Source organism: Acinonyx jubatus, chromosome E3 (genome assembly GCF_027475565.1).
Source record: "Acinonyx jubatus isolate Ajub_Pintada_27869175 chromosome E3, VMU_Ajub_asm_v1.0, whole genome shotgun sequence".
In the NCBI taxonomy this organism is placed as follows: domain Eukaryota; kingdom Metazoa; phylum Chordata; class Mammalia; order Carnivora; family Felidae; genus Acinonyx; species Acinonyx jubatus.
In genome coordinates this window covers 34,689,268-34,706,361 of record NC_069398.1, presented here as the reverse complement: position 1 = coordinate 34,706,361, position 17,094 = coordinate 34,689,268, and the positions used below count along the sequence as shown (strand labels likewise).

Sequence of the window (17,094 nt, the reverse complement as noted above, 5' to 3'; positions counted from 1 at the left end):
GGCCGGGGCCCTTCCCTGCAGGGCTGCCCCGTCCCCCGGGGGCCTGGGAGGAAAGCCTCGGACACACCCCCGTCCAGCACCTGCCACGGGACGCCCGCGCCGCACTCCTGGCGGTGGACTCATCCACGCAAGGAGTCCGAGAACTGTCATGGCCCGAGGAGAGGTGACGACTCACCGTGGGGGGGGCCAAGACAGAGAAAGGGCTGAGGGGCAATGAAGCAAACAGGAGGACGGCACAGACTTCAGTCAACGGCCCTGGTCAGGCCTGGTCCCTGAGCAGTGACGACCGTTCCAAGACCATTTTGGTCTAAATCACAGACTATTCCAGAAAATAAGTTTTATTAAAAATAAAAATACGAATGGTTTGAAATCAAGTAAGACCCCATCAGCAAGCCCCACGGGAACAGCAGTCACCCACCCAGCTGGACATGAAATGGGATGGAAGCCGCGAGAGCTCTCCACGACACTGGCCAGACAGCCCCGAAGATGGAGCTCCACACGCCCCCCTGCACGCACAGCGGCAGTCACAGGCTCCCCGCTAAGACCGCTGGACCAGCCACAACACCCTGTGGCCAAGGCGCCACGGGAGCCTGGGGTAGGAAGGGGCTGTCCCCAGGGGAGGGTTGGAGAAGGTGCCTTCCGGACCGACGGGGAACAGAGATGCAGCCCGTGCGCACATCCAGGCGGGACACTGTGCCCCAGCTGTGGTTCTGAGCGGTGCACATGCAGGACGGGCAGGAGGCAGACAAGGCACTCCAGGCCGTGCCCCACGGCTCAGGCCACCGGAGGCCCGCCGTTCACGAGGCCCTGGAGGAGGACGGAATGAGCCACACGCACCCACCACCGGCAAAGCTCCACCAGGGTGACCGCCGACCTGCCCAACCAGCCTCACCCCGGACGCCCTCCACGAACCCTCGCGAAGCCTCCTTTCCTAAGACGGCCGCACACTCCACTGCCCACGTGCGACAGCACTCTCACGCGGCCTCACACGCAGGACCCCTGGTCCAGGATGGGGGGCTGCTTTCCCACGGCACGGGTGACCCGGGGCCCCCCACAAAGAGGGGATGCTCTGCACCCGTGGCTCATGTTTTCCCTTTAGAACTCGTATCGCGTCTGGAGGTCTGTCCCTCGTGCCCCCCCACCCCCATTTCGTCCACATCCAGCCTGTCTCTGGCAGCCACCAACCTGCTCCCCGTGTCCGAAGATTCACTGTGTCGTGTCGCTCGGCGGTGTCCTCCAGGCCCGCCTGTGGTGTCACACACGGGCGGGGTTTCCTTCTCTCCCGTGGCTCAACAATAACCCATCAGGCACCTACCCGGTGCCTCCTTCCCCCGCCCAGCGCTGACGGGCACCGGGGCCGCGTGGCCATGAGTGATGCTGCGTCAGGGAGGTGCAGACGTCCGCGCCACGCACCGGATTCCCTTCCTCTGGGTGGGTGCCGGGCGGGGGCGTGCTGGAGGGTGCAGCGGGCCCGGGTGGACATGCCTCGGGAACTTCCACTCCGTCTCCTCCCTGTGACTCTCGTGAGCGCTGTCCCCGCGGAGCCCGTCTGACAGGCACTCGGGGCCGCTTCGGTGCATGGCACCGCTGCTAGTCCCGGGGATGGGAAAATGGGGACGCAGAGGGACCGAGCGCCTTCTCCAAGGTCACAGGTTAAGGTCCCCTGACCGTCACCCCGGAAAAGCCCGTGCTTCCCACGTCACGGACCACAGCCCGTCCTGGCCTCTCGCTCACAGCAAGTCAGGCGCAGACAGCCCGCGCAGCCCTGACGTGCCGAGGCAGCTGTGCCGTGGACATGCCCTCCCGGCGGCTGTGCCTCCTGCCCCAGCTCCCTCTGCCCGCGTTCCTGCCCATCCCCCCGTCTTCCACGGGGCCAAATTCTGCGAGTGCCCCTCTCAAACCGAGCCCTCGGGCCGCGGCTCAGCGGCGGCTTCCGCTCCCACGAAAATCCCATCACGGTTGGCATGTGCGCGCGTGTCCCTCCTGCCCGTCCGGCTAGACTACAGGCACTAGGAGGGCCGTGACCCAGAACCTGTGCAGGTGACCTGGTGGCACGCAGTACGTGCTGGGGAAAGGAGGGAGGAGGTGGGGGTACGAGAAGGCGGCTCCAAACCCCTGCCCGTAACCGCCCACAAGCACCAAGGCCACGGGACCGCGTCCTCGTCTCTGCCAGAGGCAGCCCAGGCTGCGGGGGTGGCCGCCTGCAGAGCCAGGATGACAGGGGTGGTACCCGGGGCCTGTGTGCAGAGCTCGGCTGAGCCTGACCTGGGAAGCCCTGGACCCAGGGCCCTGAGGGATGCCAAGGCTCTCGAGGGACACCACGACACAGCAAGGAACGTGCTGGAGAAGCCACAAAATCGCGGGTGCTTAGCAGCTGAAATACGACTTGTCCCCTAAAACCTTCATAACCAGGTGGCCCCAGAGCCAAAGAGCCTCAGTTTTCATTAGAAACGATCTGAGCCATCGTGGCCTGACACTGGCCCACGCGGCCCACACGAGGCCGGGTCGGGCGCAGGCGGGAGGTGTTTTTGTCCAGCGAGCTGGACACCCTGTCCGTGCCTGGAGAGCGTGTGGGGACAGATGCAGGTTCTCTCCTCCCCTTCTTCTGAAACTTCAGCATTCACAGCAGCAGCATTTAAATGACGCCGTCCCACAGAAAACCCTGATCCGTGCTCCAGCGGGCTCCGTCCAGCCAACATGGGAAGCTCTGCAGGCACAGGACGGTCAGAGAGAGCCTGCCCCACACACGAGGCCCAGTGCATCTCGGCCCTGGTGAGAGTTCTCAGTCCAAACCACGGGCCACAGACCCACCGGGATCTGGTCACTGAAGGAGGGGAAGGCTGCTCTCACCCGTGGCCCAGGGAAGGGGTGACCCCCGGTCAGCGTGCGGCCCCGGCCGCCCTGCCCCTCACCGGGAGCGCTAGGTCGCCGGACGGCCGTCCAGAAGGGGACCCACACCTGGGCCCTCCAAGTCCCAGAGGGACCTCCGGGGTCTGGAGAAGTCTTTGCTGTGATTCAAGAACCCCGCGAGCATCGCGGGACGGAGGCACAGCCTGACGAAGCCCCGACTCCGCAGGGAGGTGGACACCTTCTGAGGGGACCCCAGGCAGCCGCACACGAGCCCGACGGCCCGAGGAGCCGGACACTCCTCACCGCGGTTAAAACTGCCTTCGGGCTGGCGGCCGCCGGCCAGGGGAGCAGAGGCCGGGACGGCGGGCCCCAGCCCGGCCCCGTACCTTCGTCAGCAGCAGGACCCGCTTCTGGAGTCTCCGGGCCAGGGCCTCCTGTGTCTCCCGTCTCTTCCTCTCCTCCAGCAGCTGGCCGCTGGCCTGGCGGACCTCCTCCTGGAGCTGCTGCCGGACCTTCTCCAGCCCACGGGCGCTGCGGGGAAAGGAGACAGGGCAGAACAGTGAGGTCTGGCCTGCAGGATGGCGCCCCCGCCATGGCCCCCCGGGACCAGGACGAGCCTGTCACGTAGGTCCCAAAATAGAGCCGCACGTGCAACCGGCACGCTGCCATTTCCTTACTCGTGAATAGCTACTTAGAGCTTTTCAGGAGTTTCTGGATTTCAAAGAGACACCCAGGGTGATCCCAGAACACGGCAGGCAGCGGGGGGAGGGGGGGACTCAACCCCACACACAATGGGAAAAATTGTCAGCAGCGCAGCGCTCCGGGGAGACGGCACTTCTGAATGAGCTAAATTACCGGCAAGCACTTCCATCCGGATCACAGCAGCCAGATGTGCCGCGGGTGTGGGGGAGCCCCCGCCACCCGGAGGTGGGGCCCGCTCCCCCAGCGCTGCCCCGCTGGACGCCAGCAGGGCTCCGATAACGGCCGGGGTGCCCCGCAGTGGCTCCCCCTCCCCCCCTACAGGCCAGACCCCCGGCACGCGGACCTTGCCCGTGGATCCCACCGGAGCCCCATGCAAGTCGTCCCTTCAGGGGGCAGATGACAGCAGGGGGGCCCAGGTCAGGGCTCCAGGCTCCTGACCACCCACAGGCTAACACCCGACTCCCTGGCCCAGCCCTGAAGTACCTTCAGAGCCCGGCCTTTGCCCCAAAACGCACTCGGCCCCTCAGTCCTGCCCGGGGCCACCCTCTGCTCCTGACCTGTTCCTAAACAGCAAACGGCAGCCGGCACCCAGTGCTCGTGGACAACCCCTGACTCCCGAGACCACGCAGCCTCGCGATTCTGCATGCAGGGTGGCCGTCCCCGCGGCCTGACGGAGGGGACGATGACCAGGGGAGGGGCCGCGAGGGGAGCCGTCCCCGGACCCCGCAGGGCCGGGAGGCGCCTCTTCCAAAGGAAATGCAGAAACACGGTGTCTTCAGGATGTGCCGAGAGCTGACGCACGTGGCGCTCACGCAGGCGGCATGGTGAGCCGGGGCCACGCCGGGGAGGGCGCCCGTGGGCTCACGTCACACCTGGCCTCCCACCGCGGCCTTTCCGCTTTGACCCCACGACCTGAAGGAAACCTCACTTCCCGGGGACGGCGGTGGACGCTGTCTTCGGAGGCGGCGTGCGCCAAGCCCACTTCCCTCCCGCACGAGCGTGCGGTTTCTGCTCTCATCTCGTAGTTCAGTCTGAGTGTGCGCGTGAGTCACAGAGGGAGCGGGTAGGAGGCTGGGCCGGCCCAGCGTGGGAACCCCCGTCAGTAGCTCAAGGGTTCAAGGGAACAGTGACCGGCTGCACCTGACTCCTCTTGGTGCTCCGCAAAGACGTGAAATAAGACAAAAGATAGGTAAAAACAGTCATTTGAAACCGGCCCGTTAAGAGGCTATTTTCAGTTCTGATTCAACTTGACGCTGTGCATAGGCCAAGTTAATAATCGAGGACTGAGATCAACTCCAGATCCGCGGGACCCAGGTGGGAGCTCACGAGTGCCTTGAAACAGCGTTCTGACAACCGGCAACGTAACTACAAGACCGGCAGTGTCCCCTCGCTCATACACGCAAGGCCGAGCCGCCATCCAGCCAAGCTCAGGGATAAGGAGCCACGGACAAGCCGCCCTGAGCACAGGCTTGGTGGGGATGGCCTTGGGGGAGTCTGAGAAGCCCCGGGTCTCCCCCTGTAGGAGCATGATGCCCACACATCCATGAGGGGGTCAAACCAGAAAGTTCCCCAGCAAGAGCGGGTAGCAGCCAAGAGGCAAGCCGGGGCACAGGACGCCCACGTCTTAGTCTGCTGGCTGCCAGCTCCGTGTGCTTAAATCCCCCCTTAAATCACAAGAGGGCTTCAGCCCCCAGTACCTGGTGGGGCCCACTGGCCAGTCCTGGATGTCACAGACACATCGCATCGGCCGAGAGGCAATGGGAAGGCAACGGGGCCCAGGCTGGCAGTCAGAAAGGGAACCTGGCCAGTCAGGTTCCCAGTCAGAAAGGGAACCTGCCTCAGGGGCACCTGGGGGGCTCAGTCGGTTAGGCGTCCAACTTTGGCTCAGGTCATGATCTCACGGTTCATAGATTTGAGCCCTGAGTTGGGCTCTGTGCTGACAGCGTGGAGTCCGCTTCGGATCCTCTGTCCCCCCGCCTCTCTCTGTCCCTCCCCAGCTCACGCTATCTCAAAAATAAATAAATAAATACACATAGAAAGAAAGAAAGAAAGAAAGAAAGAAAGAAAGAAAGAAAGAAAGAAAGAAAGAAAGAGAAAGAAAGAAGTCAAAAACAAAGAGAACCTGCCTGTCCCAATGGTGAAATGCCTTCCAGGGAACCAGGATGTTCCGGAAGGAACAGGGCAGAGGACACATGACCCTGCAGAGTCAGCACTGGGCGAGCAGCTGAGCGTATCCCCAGCCCTTGCCCTTGGCCAAGGGACTCTCTCCATACTCAGGGCTGCTGGCCCTGCAGGCTTCGTCCGCGCTCAAGCATTTCGGACACGGAAGTACAAGTCACACTCATCTTCAAGGCATCACAGGGGGCGCACTCCACAGAGGCTTGTCCAGGACCATCGGTAGCCCGGAGGCACCCGGCCGTTCTCAAACGCAGGGACCAGCATGAGCCCGACCTCGTGGGGCTGTGCGCCGATGGGGCACAGAAACCATGTGGCTCATGTCAACCGAGAGAATGTGGCATGAAAGGTCGTTGTCGCTGCCTGTCACGCTGGAGCTGAGATGAGAAGAGAGAGCCCTGATGTCACGGAGCAGCTGCCGCGGGAAGCAGCGAGGGAAAAGGCGGGTGCTATCCAACCCACCAGGTCAGACGTGTGCGGGGTGCTGCTGGAGCGCCCCACCCACGCAAAGGAGAGCGTGGGGCAAAGGGGCGGGAGTCCACGCACACAACTCAATCACCGCAACAGGCACGTGACGGTCAGGGAGCCAACACCCAGGTGTGTCACTGCCTCGCACGCAGGGCAGGGTTCGGGGGCCGAGGGCACAGTTCTGGGAGATGGGAAGTACAGACCCCCCTCCCCATGTAGGCGTCCATTCAGCAGGAAAGAAGGGGAGGGGAGGGGAGGGGAGGGGAGGGGAGGGGAGGGGAGAGGAGAGGAGAGGAGAGGAGAGGAGAGGAGAGGAGAGGAGAGGAGAGGACAGGACGGGTTGGGGACAAGAAGTCAGGACGGACACACTTCTGCATATAAACTCCACGGAGACAGAGCAACGGTGAGCCACACACTCAAGGGGCCAGCCCTGGGGCGGGAATCCTGGCCTCGCAGGACAGAGGGTGAGGGATAGCAAGGCCCTCAGGCACCAAGAAGGGCCGGCCTCCCAGAGGAGCGCGCTTTCCTGACGTTTCCACAAATCCTGGCCAAAGTTCCCCAAGTGAGTTGTTCAAGTCAGCGGCCAGCAGACTGCCTCGCCCCGCCCCCACAAGCAGAAAGGCAGAGAGGGACCCCACATGCGCAACGAGCCCGCGGCCCGACGCAAGACACTAGTGCCCGACGGCTAACCCTTCTCGTCGGGCTGTCCTCTCCGGTCCACCTCAGCCTTTCTTGGGAAGCAAAGGAGAATACTCATAAAACATTAAACCACTACCTTCCAAGCTGAAGTTGAACTCTGGGGTCAATGGCATTTCCGCGAGCCTCTGGGGGTTCAAAATGAAGTGCTTAGTGCTTGAAGGAGAAGTCGGCATGCCTATCGATCAATGCCTTCCTGAGCGGGCGTCTGCCGAGGGAGACAAGGTCTCAGCTTCTGAGAACCGTCTACGTGTTGCGGCCCCTCCCGTCACCCTCACCTGAGGACGCCTACTTTCAAGGAACAGAGGACCCGGCTCACTCTGAAGCGGCAGGAGACGTTTTAATGACCTTCTCGGAGACGACCTCGGATGCCGGCTCCAGCCCCACAAGACCCCTGCAGCCGCGCCTCCACGGCCGGTGCTCTCCCGGCCACGCGCCTCTGGGAAGGACCCGGACAGGGTGGTGCTGTCCATCCAGGAGGGACGACCATGCCCCATGCAGCGTCGCGCCCGTTGTGGGCCCAGGAACACGGGAGGGCGCAAACACGCCGACGGCCGTCGCCAGACCCAAGCTCAAAACAAACCTTTAACCAGCGCACTTGGACCGGCGTTCGCAGGCAGGAGCGTGATTACGTGCCCGAGAGCACACAGCGCAGCACGAGCTAGCCTGCTGGGGGTGAACTAGGACAGCAGGCGCACGCTGGTCTCTAGCAAGTATGCTTTTGTGCAAAGTTAAGAAAACGTTAACAAGATTTTATTCACGATTTTGCAAAATCTCTAAAGCATCCTCTTCCTTCGAGCTCCAAGGAGTGCAGATCAAACCACTAATACATATGCTCTCTAAACTTCTTCAGTTTACAGATCGTAAATTCGGGCCCTGAGCGGCTCACTGCACGAGGCCCCGTGCACCCCACGGGGCCGCAGCTCGGGCCAAACCGCCATCCAGCAAGTGAGCCCGTTTTCCTGGGGCATTCGGGCACCCATGCCAAGCCAGGATGGACGGGCACACACAGGCCTGGCCCCAGAGTGCACAGGGCCTGGCGGGGGCTGCAGACACACCAGGGGGAGGCGGCCAAGGTCTTGGTTCCACCGAGGCTCAGCAGGGAATGTTGAGAGGCCGAACATTCTAGAAGCTGGCTCATCCAGCAGAAGACAGGGACGGGCTGTGGAAAGGAGCACCATGCACGTTCACGAATGCCCCCGCAGAACTGCCCCGCAGGAGAGCGCCCCAAGCCCTGCGCACCCTTGGTGCAGCCGCGCCTGTGGGGACCTGGCAGGGGGCTGCGCGGCAGCTCGGGAGGGCGACGATGAACTCACAGAGGTACACGGGTACCAGCTGCAGAAACTCTCCCAGAGGCAACCGTGGGCCACGGGCCTGGAAGCCAGCACAGAGCACCGCCCACCGCCGGCCCCAGCGCACTCGCCGGGGCGGGACGCTAACGGGGGCTTCCGAGAGAGACGCAGAGACGTGGCCCCGGAGTCCCCCGGCTGGAGAGATGCAGTAAGCCCGGTGTGACCCCATTCGGCGTCTGACTGGTTGGGAGCTCCAAGCCTGACCTCCCGTTTCCCCACAGATAAGAAGGAAGCCACTGATCTCTGCCCTGCCTCACGGGCCACAGGGAATCTAATGAGACACATGTGCGAAGTGCAAAGCAAGTGTGAGCTCCCCTGCCGTGTCCCTGCCTTCACAGGGGCGGGGGCACTCGGGCACACCTGCCCCCCGCGTTCAGCTGGGGCGGAGAAGCAGGGGTGCGGCCTTGCTGGTCCCTGGGAGACCTCCTCTGCAGACCCCTGGCTGAGACGCACACCATGTTACCCCACGTGGGACGAGAGGCAAGAGCAGAGGAGGTGGCAGCCAGGGTCTCCGCAGAAGTGGGAACTCCGGGACCTGTCTCCTGAGCGGACAGGCTACCCGGCATGCTACGGGCCCAGCACGCACGCCTGGTCTTTGCCGGACCTCAAGAATCAGAGACGGAAGGGTGCTGCCACAGTCGGGCCCCTGCGCCCCTGGTGAGTGGGCAGAGGTCGCACAGCTGGGGCGTGGCGAGCCAGCCGGGCTCCTACTCAGACCCGGAGCCCCGTCTGCACGTGGGTGCCCTCCCACCACGCGGCCGTGGCTAGCCCTGACCGGCACAGCAAGGGCAGGACTTGGGGACGGAAATGCAACCACAGGCCCCAGCGGTCGTGCCACGTGCAGGGGAGAAGGCAGGGAGCAGACGACAGAGTCTGCCGGTCCTGCTCAGACTCACCGAGGGGGCTGCCTCGGCGAGGCGGCAGTGAGCCTCCGCCCGGCGCGCCTCAATGCCCGGGCCGGGCACGCACGCGGCTGGCTGTGTGTGCCATCAAATTCCTATCCTAAGTGTCTCCCAGCGTCATACACATTTCTCTGAAAAATAAAAAGAAACCAAACAGCAGAAAGGAAACCAGAGAACAAAGAAAGCAAAGGCCGTCACGGACCCGCTCAGAGGAGCCACGGACGAGCAGGCCAGGGGCTGCAGCCCAGCCTCCAGCCCTTCCCAGGGCGCCGCTCCTGGCGTCTCGTCCAGTCGGAGTCCCCAACCGAGCGAGCTTCCGTGCGTCCCACGTGGAGGCCACGCCGGGAACACTCGACTGACCCAGAGACGCGAGAAGGAAAATTGCCCTTGCGGTCTCAGTTCGATCCCAACCACAGTGAGCGAGGTGATGGAGCCCATCAGCTGCCGACGTGTAAACGCACAGGAAAGGGCTGCCCCCAGTTCACGGGGGTGGGGAGGCCAAGCGAGGCGAGCTCCGCGTCCCTCAGGGCCAGGGTGCCAGGCACACGGCGGAACGAGCTCACCACCCACCCCGGTGCCCCGCGCCCTGGAGCTCCAGCTGGCAAGGCCACAGGCCCGAGGAGAACGATGGGGGACAGATAATTAGAGCAAGCCAACGGTCGGGCAGCACGGGGCTGCATCCCAAGTGCCACAGAGACGCCTGGCTCTGGCCTCTCCGGCCTGGGGAAGGCTTCCACGTGCGCGAGGTCACCCCGGCCCCAGCGTCCCCGAGGACGAGGGCCCGTGCACAGTGCCCGGAGACGCAGGAGTCCCACAGCGAGCAGGCCGGGGGGCCGGGCCTCATCCCTGCTCCTACCCCCGTGCTCAACTACCATCCACACCTGCCTCTGGAAAATCAGGCTTTGTCACAACACAGCCACACCTGCTCACCCATGTGGTGTCTGTGGCCCAAACGGGCAGAAGGAGCCGTTCACTGACTGTCTGGCCCTCTGCAGACACCGGTGGCCACTCACTGCCCTGGATTTATGGTTTGGAAAGCACGAGGCTGTAGGTGAGCAGCGATGAAGGCCTCCCCCAAGGCGCTCCCCACCAGCGCAGCTGCTGGCCCGGCTGGCCCCAAGCTCTGTGCGTGCTGCGCTCCTTCCTGCAGAGACGACCCCCGGGGCATCCCCTCACTCATCACTGGGCACCCGCTCACTCGCTTCCACACCTTCCTGTAAGACCCCCAAACGCTCTCCTCCGAAAAGGACCCGAGCGGCTCCAGTCCAAAGCCACGGCCACCGTGCCCCGCCGTGTGAGGGCGACCGCTCCAGATGTGTCCAGGGCAGCTCTGACCTCGGGCTACGTGGGCACGAGGTCCCACCTTCCCAGGGGCTCTGTGTGCCCCCGCCTCCCCGGGGACTGATGCTGGGGAAGGCAGGAAGCCTGGCGGGGGAGAGTGCGGCCACCCTGGGAGGGGCCCCCGCCAGCCTCCTCTGGGTCTGTGGGGGCCGGAGGCCAAGAGAGGCCCAGCCGAGGCGGGACGGGAGGCGGCGGACGAGCCGGCAGACTCTCGCCCACCTCCCTCCCCGGCGTCGGCCAGCAGCCCCCCGGCAGCTCCGAAGCCGAGGCTCCCGACGAGCCGGCGATCGATAGCCACGCGCCCAGGAGCGGAGCGGCCGCCTTCCGGCTGCCCGGCAGTGCCTGATTAATAAAGCCCATCCTGCCCGTTTGCTTTCCCATCGATTTTGCTGTCCTCGACCCAAAGCACAAGTCAATACCCAGTTAGGTGTGGCACCCTCGGGGTGGGGGGGGGGGGCGCTGTCTCCCCACCGGGCAGGAGCTCCCCCGTCAAGGATGACGGGCCCGGGGGCCGCACGCGGGCATGCCCGGTGACACCCAGGTGCCCGAGACCGACAAGCTCTCTGAGGGCCGGCACCCCACTAATAAACATCTCCGCATTTCCCATGCCAAACAACAGAAACGAGAAGAGAAAACGAGCTTTTACAACATCATTACTTTCTCTTCTACGATTTCTTCGCGGAGCCAAGACAGGGAAGCGTCTGCCCGGCTGTCTCCGTGTCAACACAGCAGCTCACTTGTTAATCTACCTCCTCCCCACCCCAGGCTCCAGGGCCCGGGGAGCTGACACTTGAGAAATGCCAGCTCTAAGCAGTTTATTTCCTCCTGAACTTTAACAACTAAGACAGAGATGACCTTTAGAAGGAAGGGCCAGTGCCTGTCGGACCCGTGGGAGCACGGCCCCGCCCCACGCGGGAGGGGTGCTGGGCGGGGCGGAAGGGCCCCCAGGGCAGGCCGGCGTGGGGTCCCCAGGCGCGCCCGGACGACCACCCGCATCGGGGCTCCGGAGCGTGCCAGCACAGGACTGGGGGCCACGGAAGCCCGTCCTCGTTGGGGTCTTCAGACAGGAACCCACTCGCCGACACACAGGCCTTTCCAAACTTCCGGGTGATCACTGTGGGTCACCTTGCAGCCGGCCCGCCCCAGGCGGGTCTGAAGGAACGGCGCCGGCGAGGGCGGCGGGGTAACGGGGCAGTGTGCTGGGCACTCAGCAGTAATCCCGACACCGGACGAGACGACTTGAGAGCAAAAGTCTGGAGGTGTCTGAACAGAGCGTAGAAAAATAAAGGCCCGCTGCGATTACAAACACTTTTTCTTTTCTCAAATTCCAGCAGAACAGGAGCCAGGCCGATCATGAGGACGGACAGTCACCGCAGTTCTCGGGGCGGGGGCCGGGGGGGGGGGGGGGGGGAGGTTCGCCCACAACACCCAGAGGGCAGGGGCGACACCCGGGGAGCCCGTCGTCAGGGCACAGTAGAGAGGCCAGTCTCCAGGGCCACAGCGAGGGGCGCCCAGGGGTGGGGATGCTGCTGCTCACTCCTGCCGTGCAGTGGGCAGTTCACCTCACACCCCCACACCAGGCCACCGAGAGCACCATCAGGGCAGGAAGGAAGGAGCCGGCAAACAGGGACCGAGGGCGTGACCTCGAGGAGGGGACCTGCCTGACGTGGCCCCGAGGTCCCAGCACGTGGTCTTGTCTCCCCCTGCACAGAGCCCACACCAGAAGCCCCAAACGCCCTGGCCAATGACCAGCCACACGCAGGGGGTCCCCACCCACCCCACTTCCACAGAAGGGGAGCGTCTTCCCAGCGAGCCTCACTTGCTTTCTCAGGCATTCACATTACAAAACCATCTGCTGAATAAATGACTCGCTTCTCATTGGGATAAAATTCACCGTTTCAACCACGTTAAACTGAACAATTCAGTGGTTTTCAGTATATTCACGACAGGGCCCAAACAGAACACGAATTCGAAAAGACTCTTCACCCCAAACAGAAGTCCCACTCCCCACAGCACCCACTAATCTCCGACGTGTGTGAGGATTCACCGGGTGTGGACGGTCCGCGTTCGGGGACCCCGACAGGGCGGGGCCATCTCTGCCTCTCCTGTCTCCACGTGAGCACCACGTGTCCGAGGTCCGTCCCGTCTGTCCGTACCAGGTACGTCCGTGCCTCGCCCCCGAGCGATGCCGCACCGACGGCTTACTGTGCTATCTGTCTTCGGCCCACTCCCCAGCTTCCGTGAGCAGTAATGCTTAGCGTCTCCAATCCCCTGGGCACACACCTAGGGCGCCCACGCTGGACGGACAGGACGCCACTTTCACCCCTCCGAGGACTCGGGCGACCGAGTCCCGCCACACCGCAGCGTCTCACTATGCCCTCTGTGCGGGCTCGGTTTCCCCACAGCCTCCACCAACGCTTGCTAGTGTTCGTTATTATTATTACTTTTCTACATTAATACCACAAGGACCCTGTGTGCAACGGTACATGACCAGTTTACTGTTACGAATGCTATACCGTCGTCTTCCTCGCCATCCCGGCGGGGGGAAGCGGGGCCTCACTGCTGTTTCAGTGCTCTTCACGGGACTGCTAGACGTTTGTACAAATGTCTACGTAAGTCCTTCACCATCTGTTTTTGCGGCAAAATATACACGACATAAAATTTTAACCATTTCTAAGTGAACAGCTCAGGGGCACCGAGCACATTCACGCTACTGTGCAGCCGTTCTCACCATCTGTTTCCAGAAGGTTCTGCCTCTCCACACTGAGACTCTGTCCCCATTACACACGGACCCCTGGCCCCACTGTGCCCAAGGGTTTGATGACGTGACCCCCGGGACCTCATACTAATGGAATCACACGGTGTCTGCTCCTTCTGGTCTGGCTCATCCCACAGAGCATCCACCCCGTAGCCTGTACCAGAATTCCCTTCCTTTTCAAGGCTGAATGATATTCCCAAGTCCAGATGCAGCCCTTTATTTTAGTCCATCTACCTGCCAGAGGACACGTGGGCCGCTTCCTGCCTCTACCTGCCCTGAACGCTGCTGCTCTGTTCCAGGCACACCGTCTTCCACGCCGCCCGCACCACATTATACCAACGGTTCCGGCCCCCGTACCTCCTTCGCCAACCCCTGCTGTTCTCTGGGTAACTGACCGCCGCTGTCCTCGCCTCCGTTCCCCTAGAGATTAGCGATGCACCTTCCCACGTCCCTTTGTGTCGTCTCTGCAGGAATGTCTATTCAGGCCCCTGTCCGTTTTCAAGCTCAGTTGCTCGTCTTTTGGGTGTTGAGCTGTGAGAATTCCTGATGCCTCCCGGGTGCCAGATCCTCATCAAATACATGATTTGCAAATATCTGCTCCCATTCTGAGCGCTGACTTTTCACTTCCTTAACAGTATCCTTTGATGCATTTACATTGTTAGTTTCAACAAAGCACTGTGTGCTTCTGGCCTCTTCTTTAAGAAGCCCCTCCGGAGTTCAAGGTCACAAAGACTTAGGACAGTAACGCTTCTTCCAAGAGTTTATGGTTTCGGCTCCTGCATTCACAGCCGTGACCCGCCAGAAGTGCCATCTGTGTGCGCGTGAAGTCTGAGCCCCGTGAGAGGAGTTACGGAGGGATTCTTCCCCTTGTATGTTTGGGAACGCTTTGAGAAAGATCGGTGTGAGTTCCCTCTTGAAACGTAAGGCAGAATTCACCCGTGAGGCCACGTGGTTCCAGGACTTTCTCTGCTGGAAGTACTCTGGCTGCTGACTACGTCTATTTGTAGTTTCCACTCCTTTTCCGTCAGTTCTGGCACTTTGTGATCCTCTAGGACCTTGTCCGTTTCATCGAGTTTGAATCATGTGCTGGCGGACGACAGATACCTCACCGCATTCTCTCGTGGTCCCTTCCGGCTCCGTGAAGCCTGTAAGGATGTCCCCAACCCTCTCTCTCCTGGTTTTCCTGAGACTTCACGCACGTGTGCTCCGTTGGTCCAGCTCAAAGTTTGTCCATTTTATTTTTCTTCTCAAATAATGTTTTGTTGTTTTCTTCGGTTCTCTATTTATTTCATCCGTAATTTTATCACGTCCTTCCTTCTGCAGGCTGTGGGTTTTCTCCCTCGGAGCACTGTTCGTGCTGCCTCCTGGCTGCGCTCTGCACCACGTGTGTGCCCAGTTAACCACATGGCTGCTCTCATTTCCCGTGTCTCTTCTTCCACTCACGGGTATCAATGTGTGGTTTGCTGTCCACCCGTTTGTGACTTTTCTAAATTCCCCCGTCAATGACTTCTAATATCCATTCCACTGCGGTAGGAGAACATACTCTGTGAGACTCTGACCCTCTTAAATGAGACGCACTTGGTGACGTAACTTGTGATCCACCCCACAGACACCGGTGAGGAGCGTCAGAGACGCCTCCGTGCCTCAATTTCCCGACCTACCAACAGGGCAGCAATCCCCACCTCGAGCCTCTTACACAAATCTGAGGAAAGGAAGCATTCGAGGGGAGTCTCAGGGGCAGCGGTGGGCACTCAGATAAGCCCACAAGGCACCAGTAAGGAGTCTGTCCTCACACGCATGTGGCTCGTCACTGAGAGATACTCCCCAGACTGATGCCAGGGTGACACCGTGATCTGCCAGAGAAGTCAGACAGAACCTCACTGGCGGAGGCGCGAAAGATGCAGGAGCCCAGGCAGGAGCCCGCGCTCGTGTGCTCATGTGCCCACGGACAGAGGGCAGGGCTCCCGCGCTTCTGGGACCACAGTGCGGGTGCCATCCTCGCTCGCCCCGTGTCCCACAGACCCTGACAGGGGGCCCCCGTGGGGAAGGCTCCCTCCCGAGGAGCCCCCCTCCTGCATACACACCACCGGTGCCTTTCAGATGAGAGGGGCTCAGCAATCCCAAGGGCACGGGCGCCCAGCGAGCGGAGGAAGCAGGCCGGCAACAAAGAGAAATGCTTTCCTTTACACAATTCCTTCACAGGAAATGGATCTCAAAGTGGCCATCTGCCTACTAGATTAGCATCCCAAAGCCACACAAGCACACAAGGAGGAGCTCCTGAGCCGAACTTGTTGAGGTAGAAAGGTCCATTCACATGATAATAGCGGGAAGTGCTCAAGAAGCAGTTTGGGGAAGAAGCGGCCACCGCAGCGCCCGGCAGGGGCCAGGCCACAGGGCAAGGACTGTGGGTGCCGGATCGCACCCGCCCTTCTCGGGCCCTCCTCCAATGGCCGCCCAGGCCAGTCCCTGAGGACAGAAGGTGGGGGCACCCTCGCCCGGTGACCACCTGCCTAGGGGGGACGGGGGAGTGACCTGCCGCAGCCTCACGTCCAGGGCCTCTCCCTTCCCCGTGGGCCCTGCAGCTCTTCCCTCAGAGCCGCGTCCCAGGAAGGACTCTGACCAGCCCGGCCCTAGCCCAGCCCCGGCCCGGCGGAGCGAGACCCGGCGCCCACGTCCCCACGGCACCTCGGCAGGCCATGCGGCAGGTCCCCCCCTCCACCCCCGCCAGCCGGGGAGCTGCGGGGAGGGCAAGGTCGTGCGAGGCCCCCAACGCCTCGGAGGCGGCCTGCAAGACGTTCTGAAGGAATGAAGGGCAGACGTGGAGGCCAGGGCGCTCTGGGGCTGGGAGATGGAGGTGGGGGGACGTGGCGGGGGTGGGGGTGGGGGGGCATGCGCCCGCCCCGTGTCCGCCCGCACAGGCCCAGGAAGCGCCAGGGCCAACTCAGCTGCAGAGGAGCTGCCAGGCCCAGAGCCCTCAGCACCGCGGTGTGGAACAGCCTGGAAAGGAGGAACAGCAGCTGGAACACCACGCTGGAGGCAAAGGGTGGCGTCGGCTCTCTGGGGCCCGGGTGAGCGCTCCTCCGCCTCGTGCGCGTGCCCGGGTGAGCCAGCGCCTCCGTCGTGTCCAATTCGCCGCAGGTGCACCACCCCGGATCCATCGGGAACGGCCCCAGGAGAAGGGAGTGGCTCCGAGGGACACCCTGCACTCGGCTTCCCGGTCCTGCCACGCCGGCAGGTGCCACAACAGCACCTGCCCCTGTTGCCCTCAGCGGCAGACGGACGGCCTGGCAGGGTGAGCAGACCAGAGGCAAAGGCATGTCCCTACATAACGGCCCCACGTGATGGGCCCCCACAGGACGGGCCCCCACGTGACGGCCTCCAAGGAAAAGAAATAAAGGAGCCTGCACCTCTCAAGCCTGCCCACCACCACGGGGAGACACGGGGCCACCGTGGTCCCCGGGCAGAGGCCGGCAGCTCTCTGGCCAGGGCCACCCCGGTCGCTCGCATGGGGACCAGGGGGTGCCGGGCACCAAGTGGCCGAGAGACACAGAGGGAGGGGAGGAGGGCGCCACTGTAGTTCGGCAGAGCCTTCAAGGACGGGCTGGGCGGGCAGAGGTGGGGAAGATGGGGGAGGAGTGCAGCACGGGCCTGAGAACGCCGTGCCTGTCAGGACGGAGCCAGATAGCTCAGCTGTGTCCTTGGTACAAACACACAACTGTCAGGAAAGGGTGTTCTGTTCAGAAGTGAGCGTGTATTTTCAAGCCACTACGGTGAGGAGGAAGGTGGCCACGACGGTGGGGACGGCGGCGACTGTCGGTGCCAGTGCCGCACTGGCTGATGCGTACCCGCG

The 17,094-nt window shown here is 62.7% G+C and overlaps 1 protein-coding gene across 4 annotated transcripts in view; it reads right to left on the bottom strand.

Moving 5' to 3' along the window:
• MAD1L1 (mitotic arrest deficient 1 like 1) overlaps nucleotides 1-17,094 on the bottom strand; it is a 319,021-nt gene that overhangs the window by 192,983 nt on the left and 108,944 nt on the right. For 3 of the 4 annotated variants that reach the window (XM_027042376.2, XM_027042377.2, XM_027042378.2), the window contains one exon: nucleotides 3,237-3,381. In XM_027042376.2, coding sequence (XP_026898177.1) covers nucleotides 3,237-3,381 — 145 coding nt within the window. Of the gene's footprint in view, nucleotides 1-3,236; nucleotides 3,382-4,109; nucleotides 5,195-17,094 lie in introns of those variants that run through there. The other variant, XM_027042381.2, reaches the window with a different exon arrangement.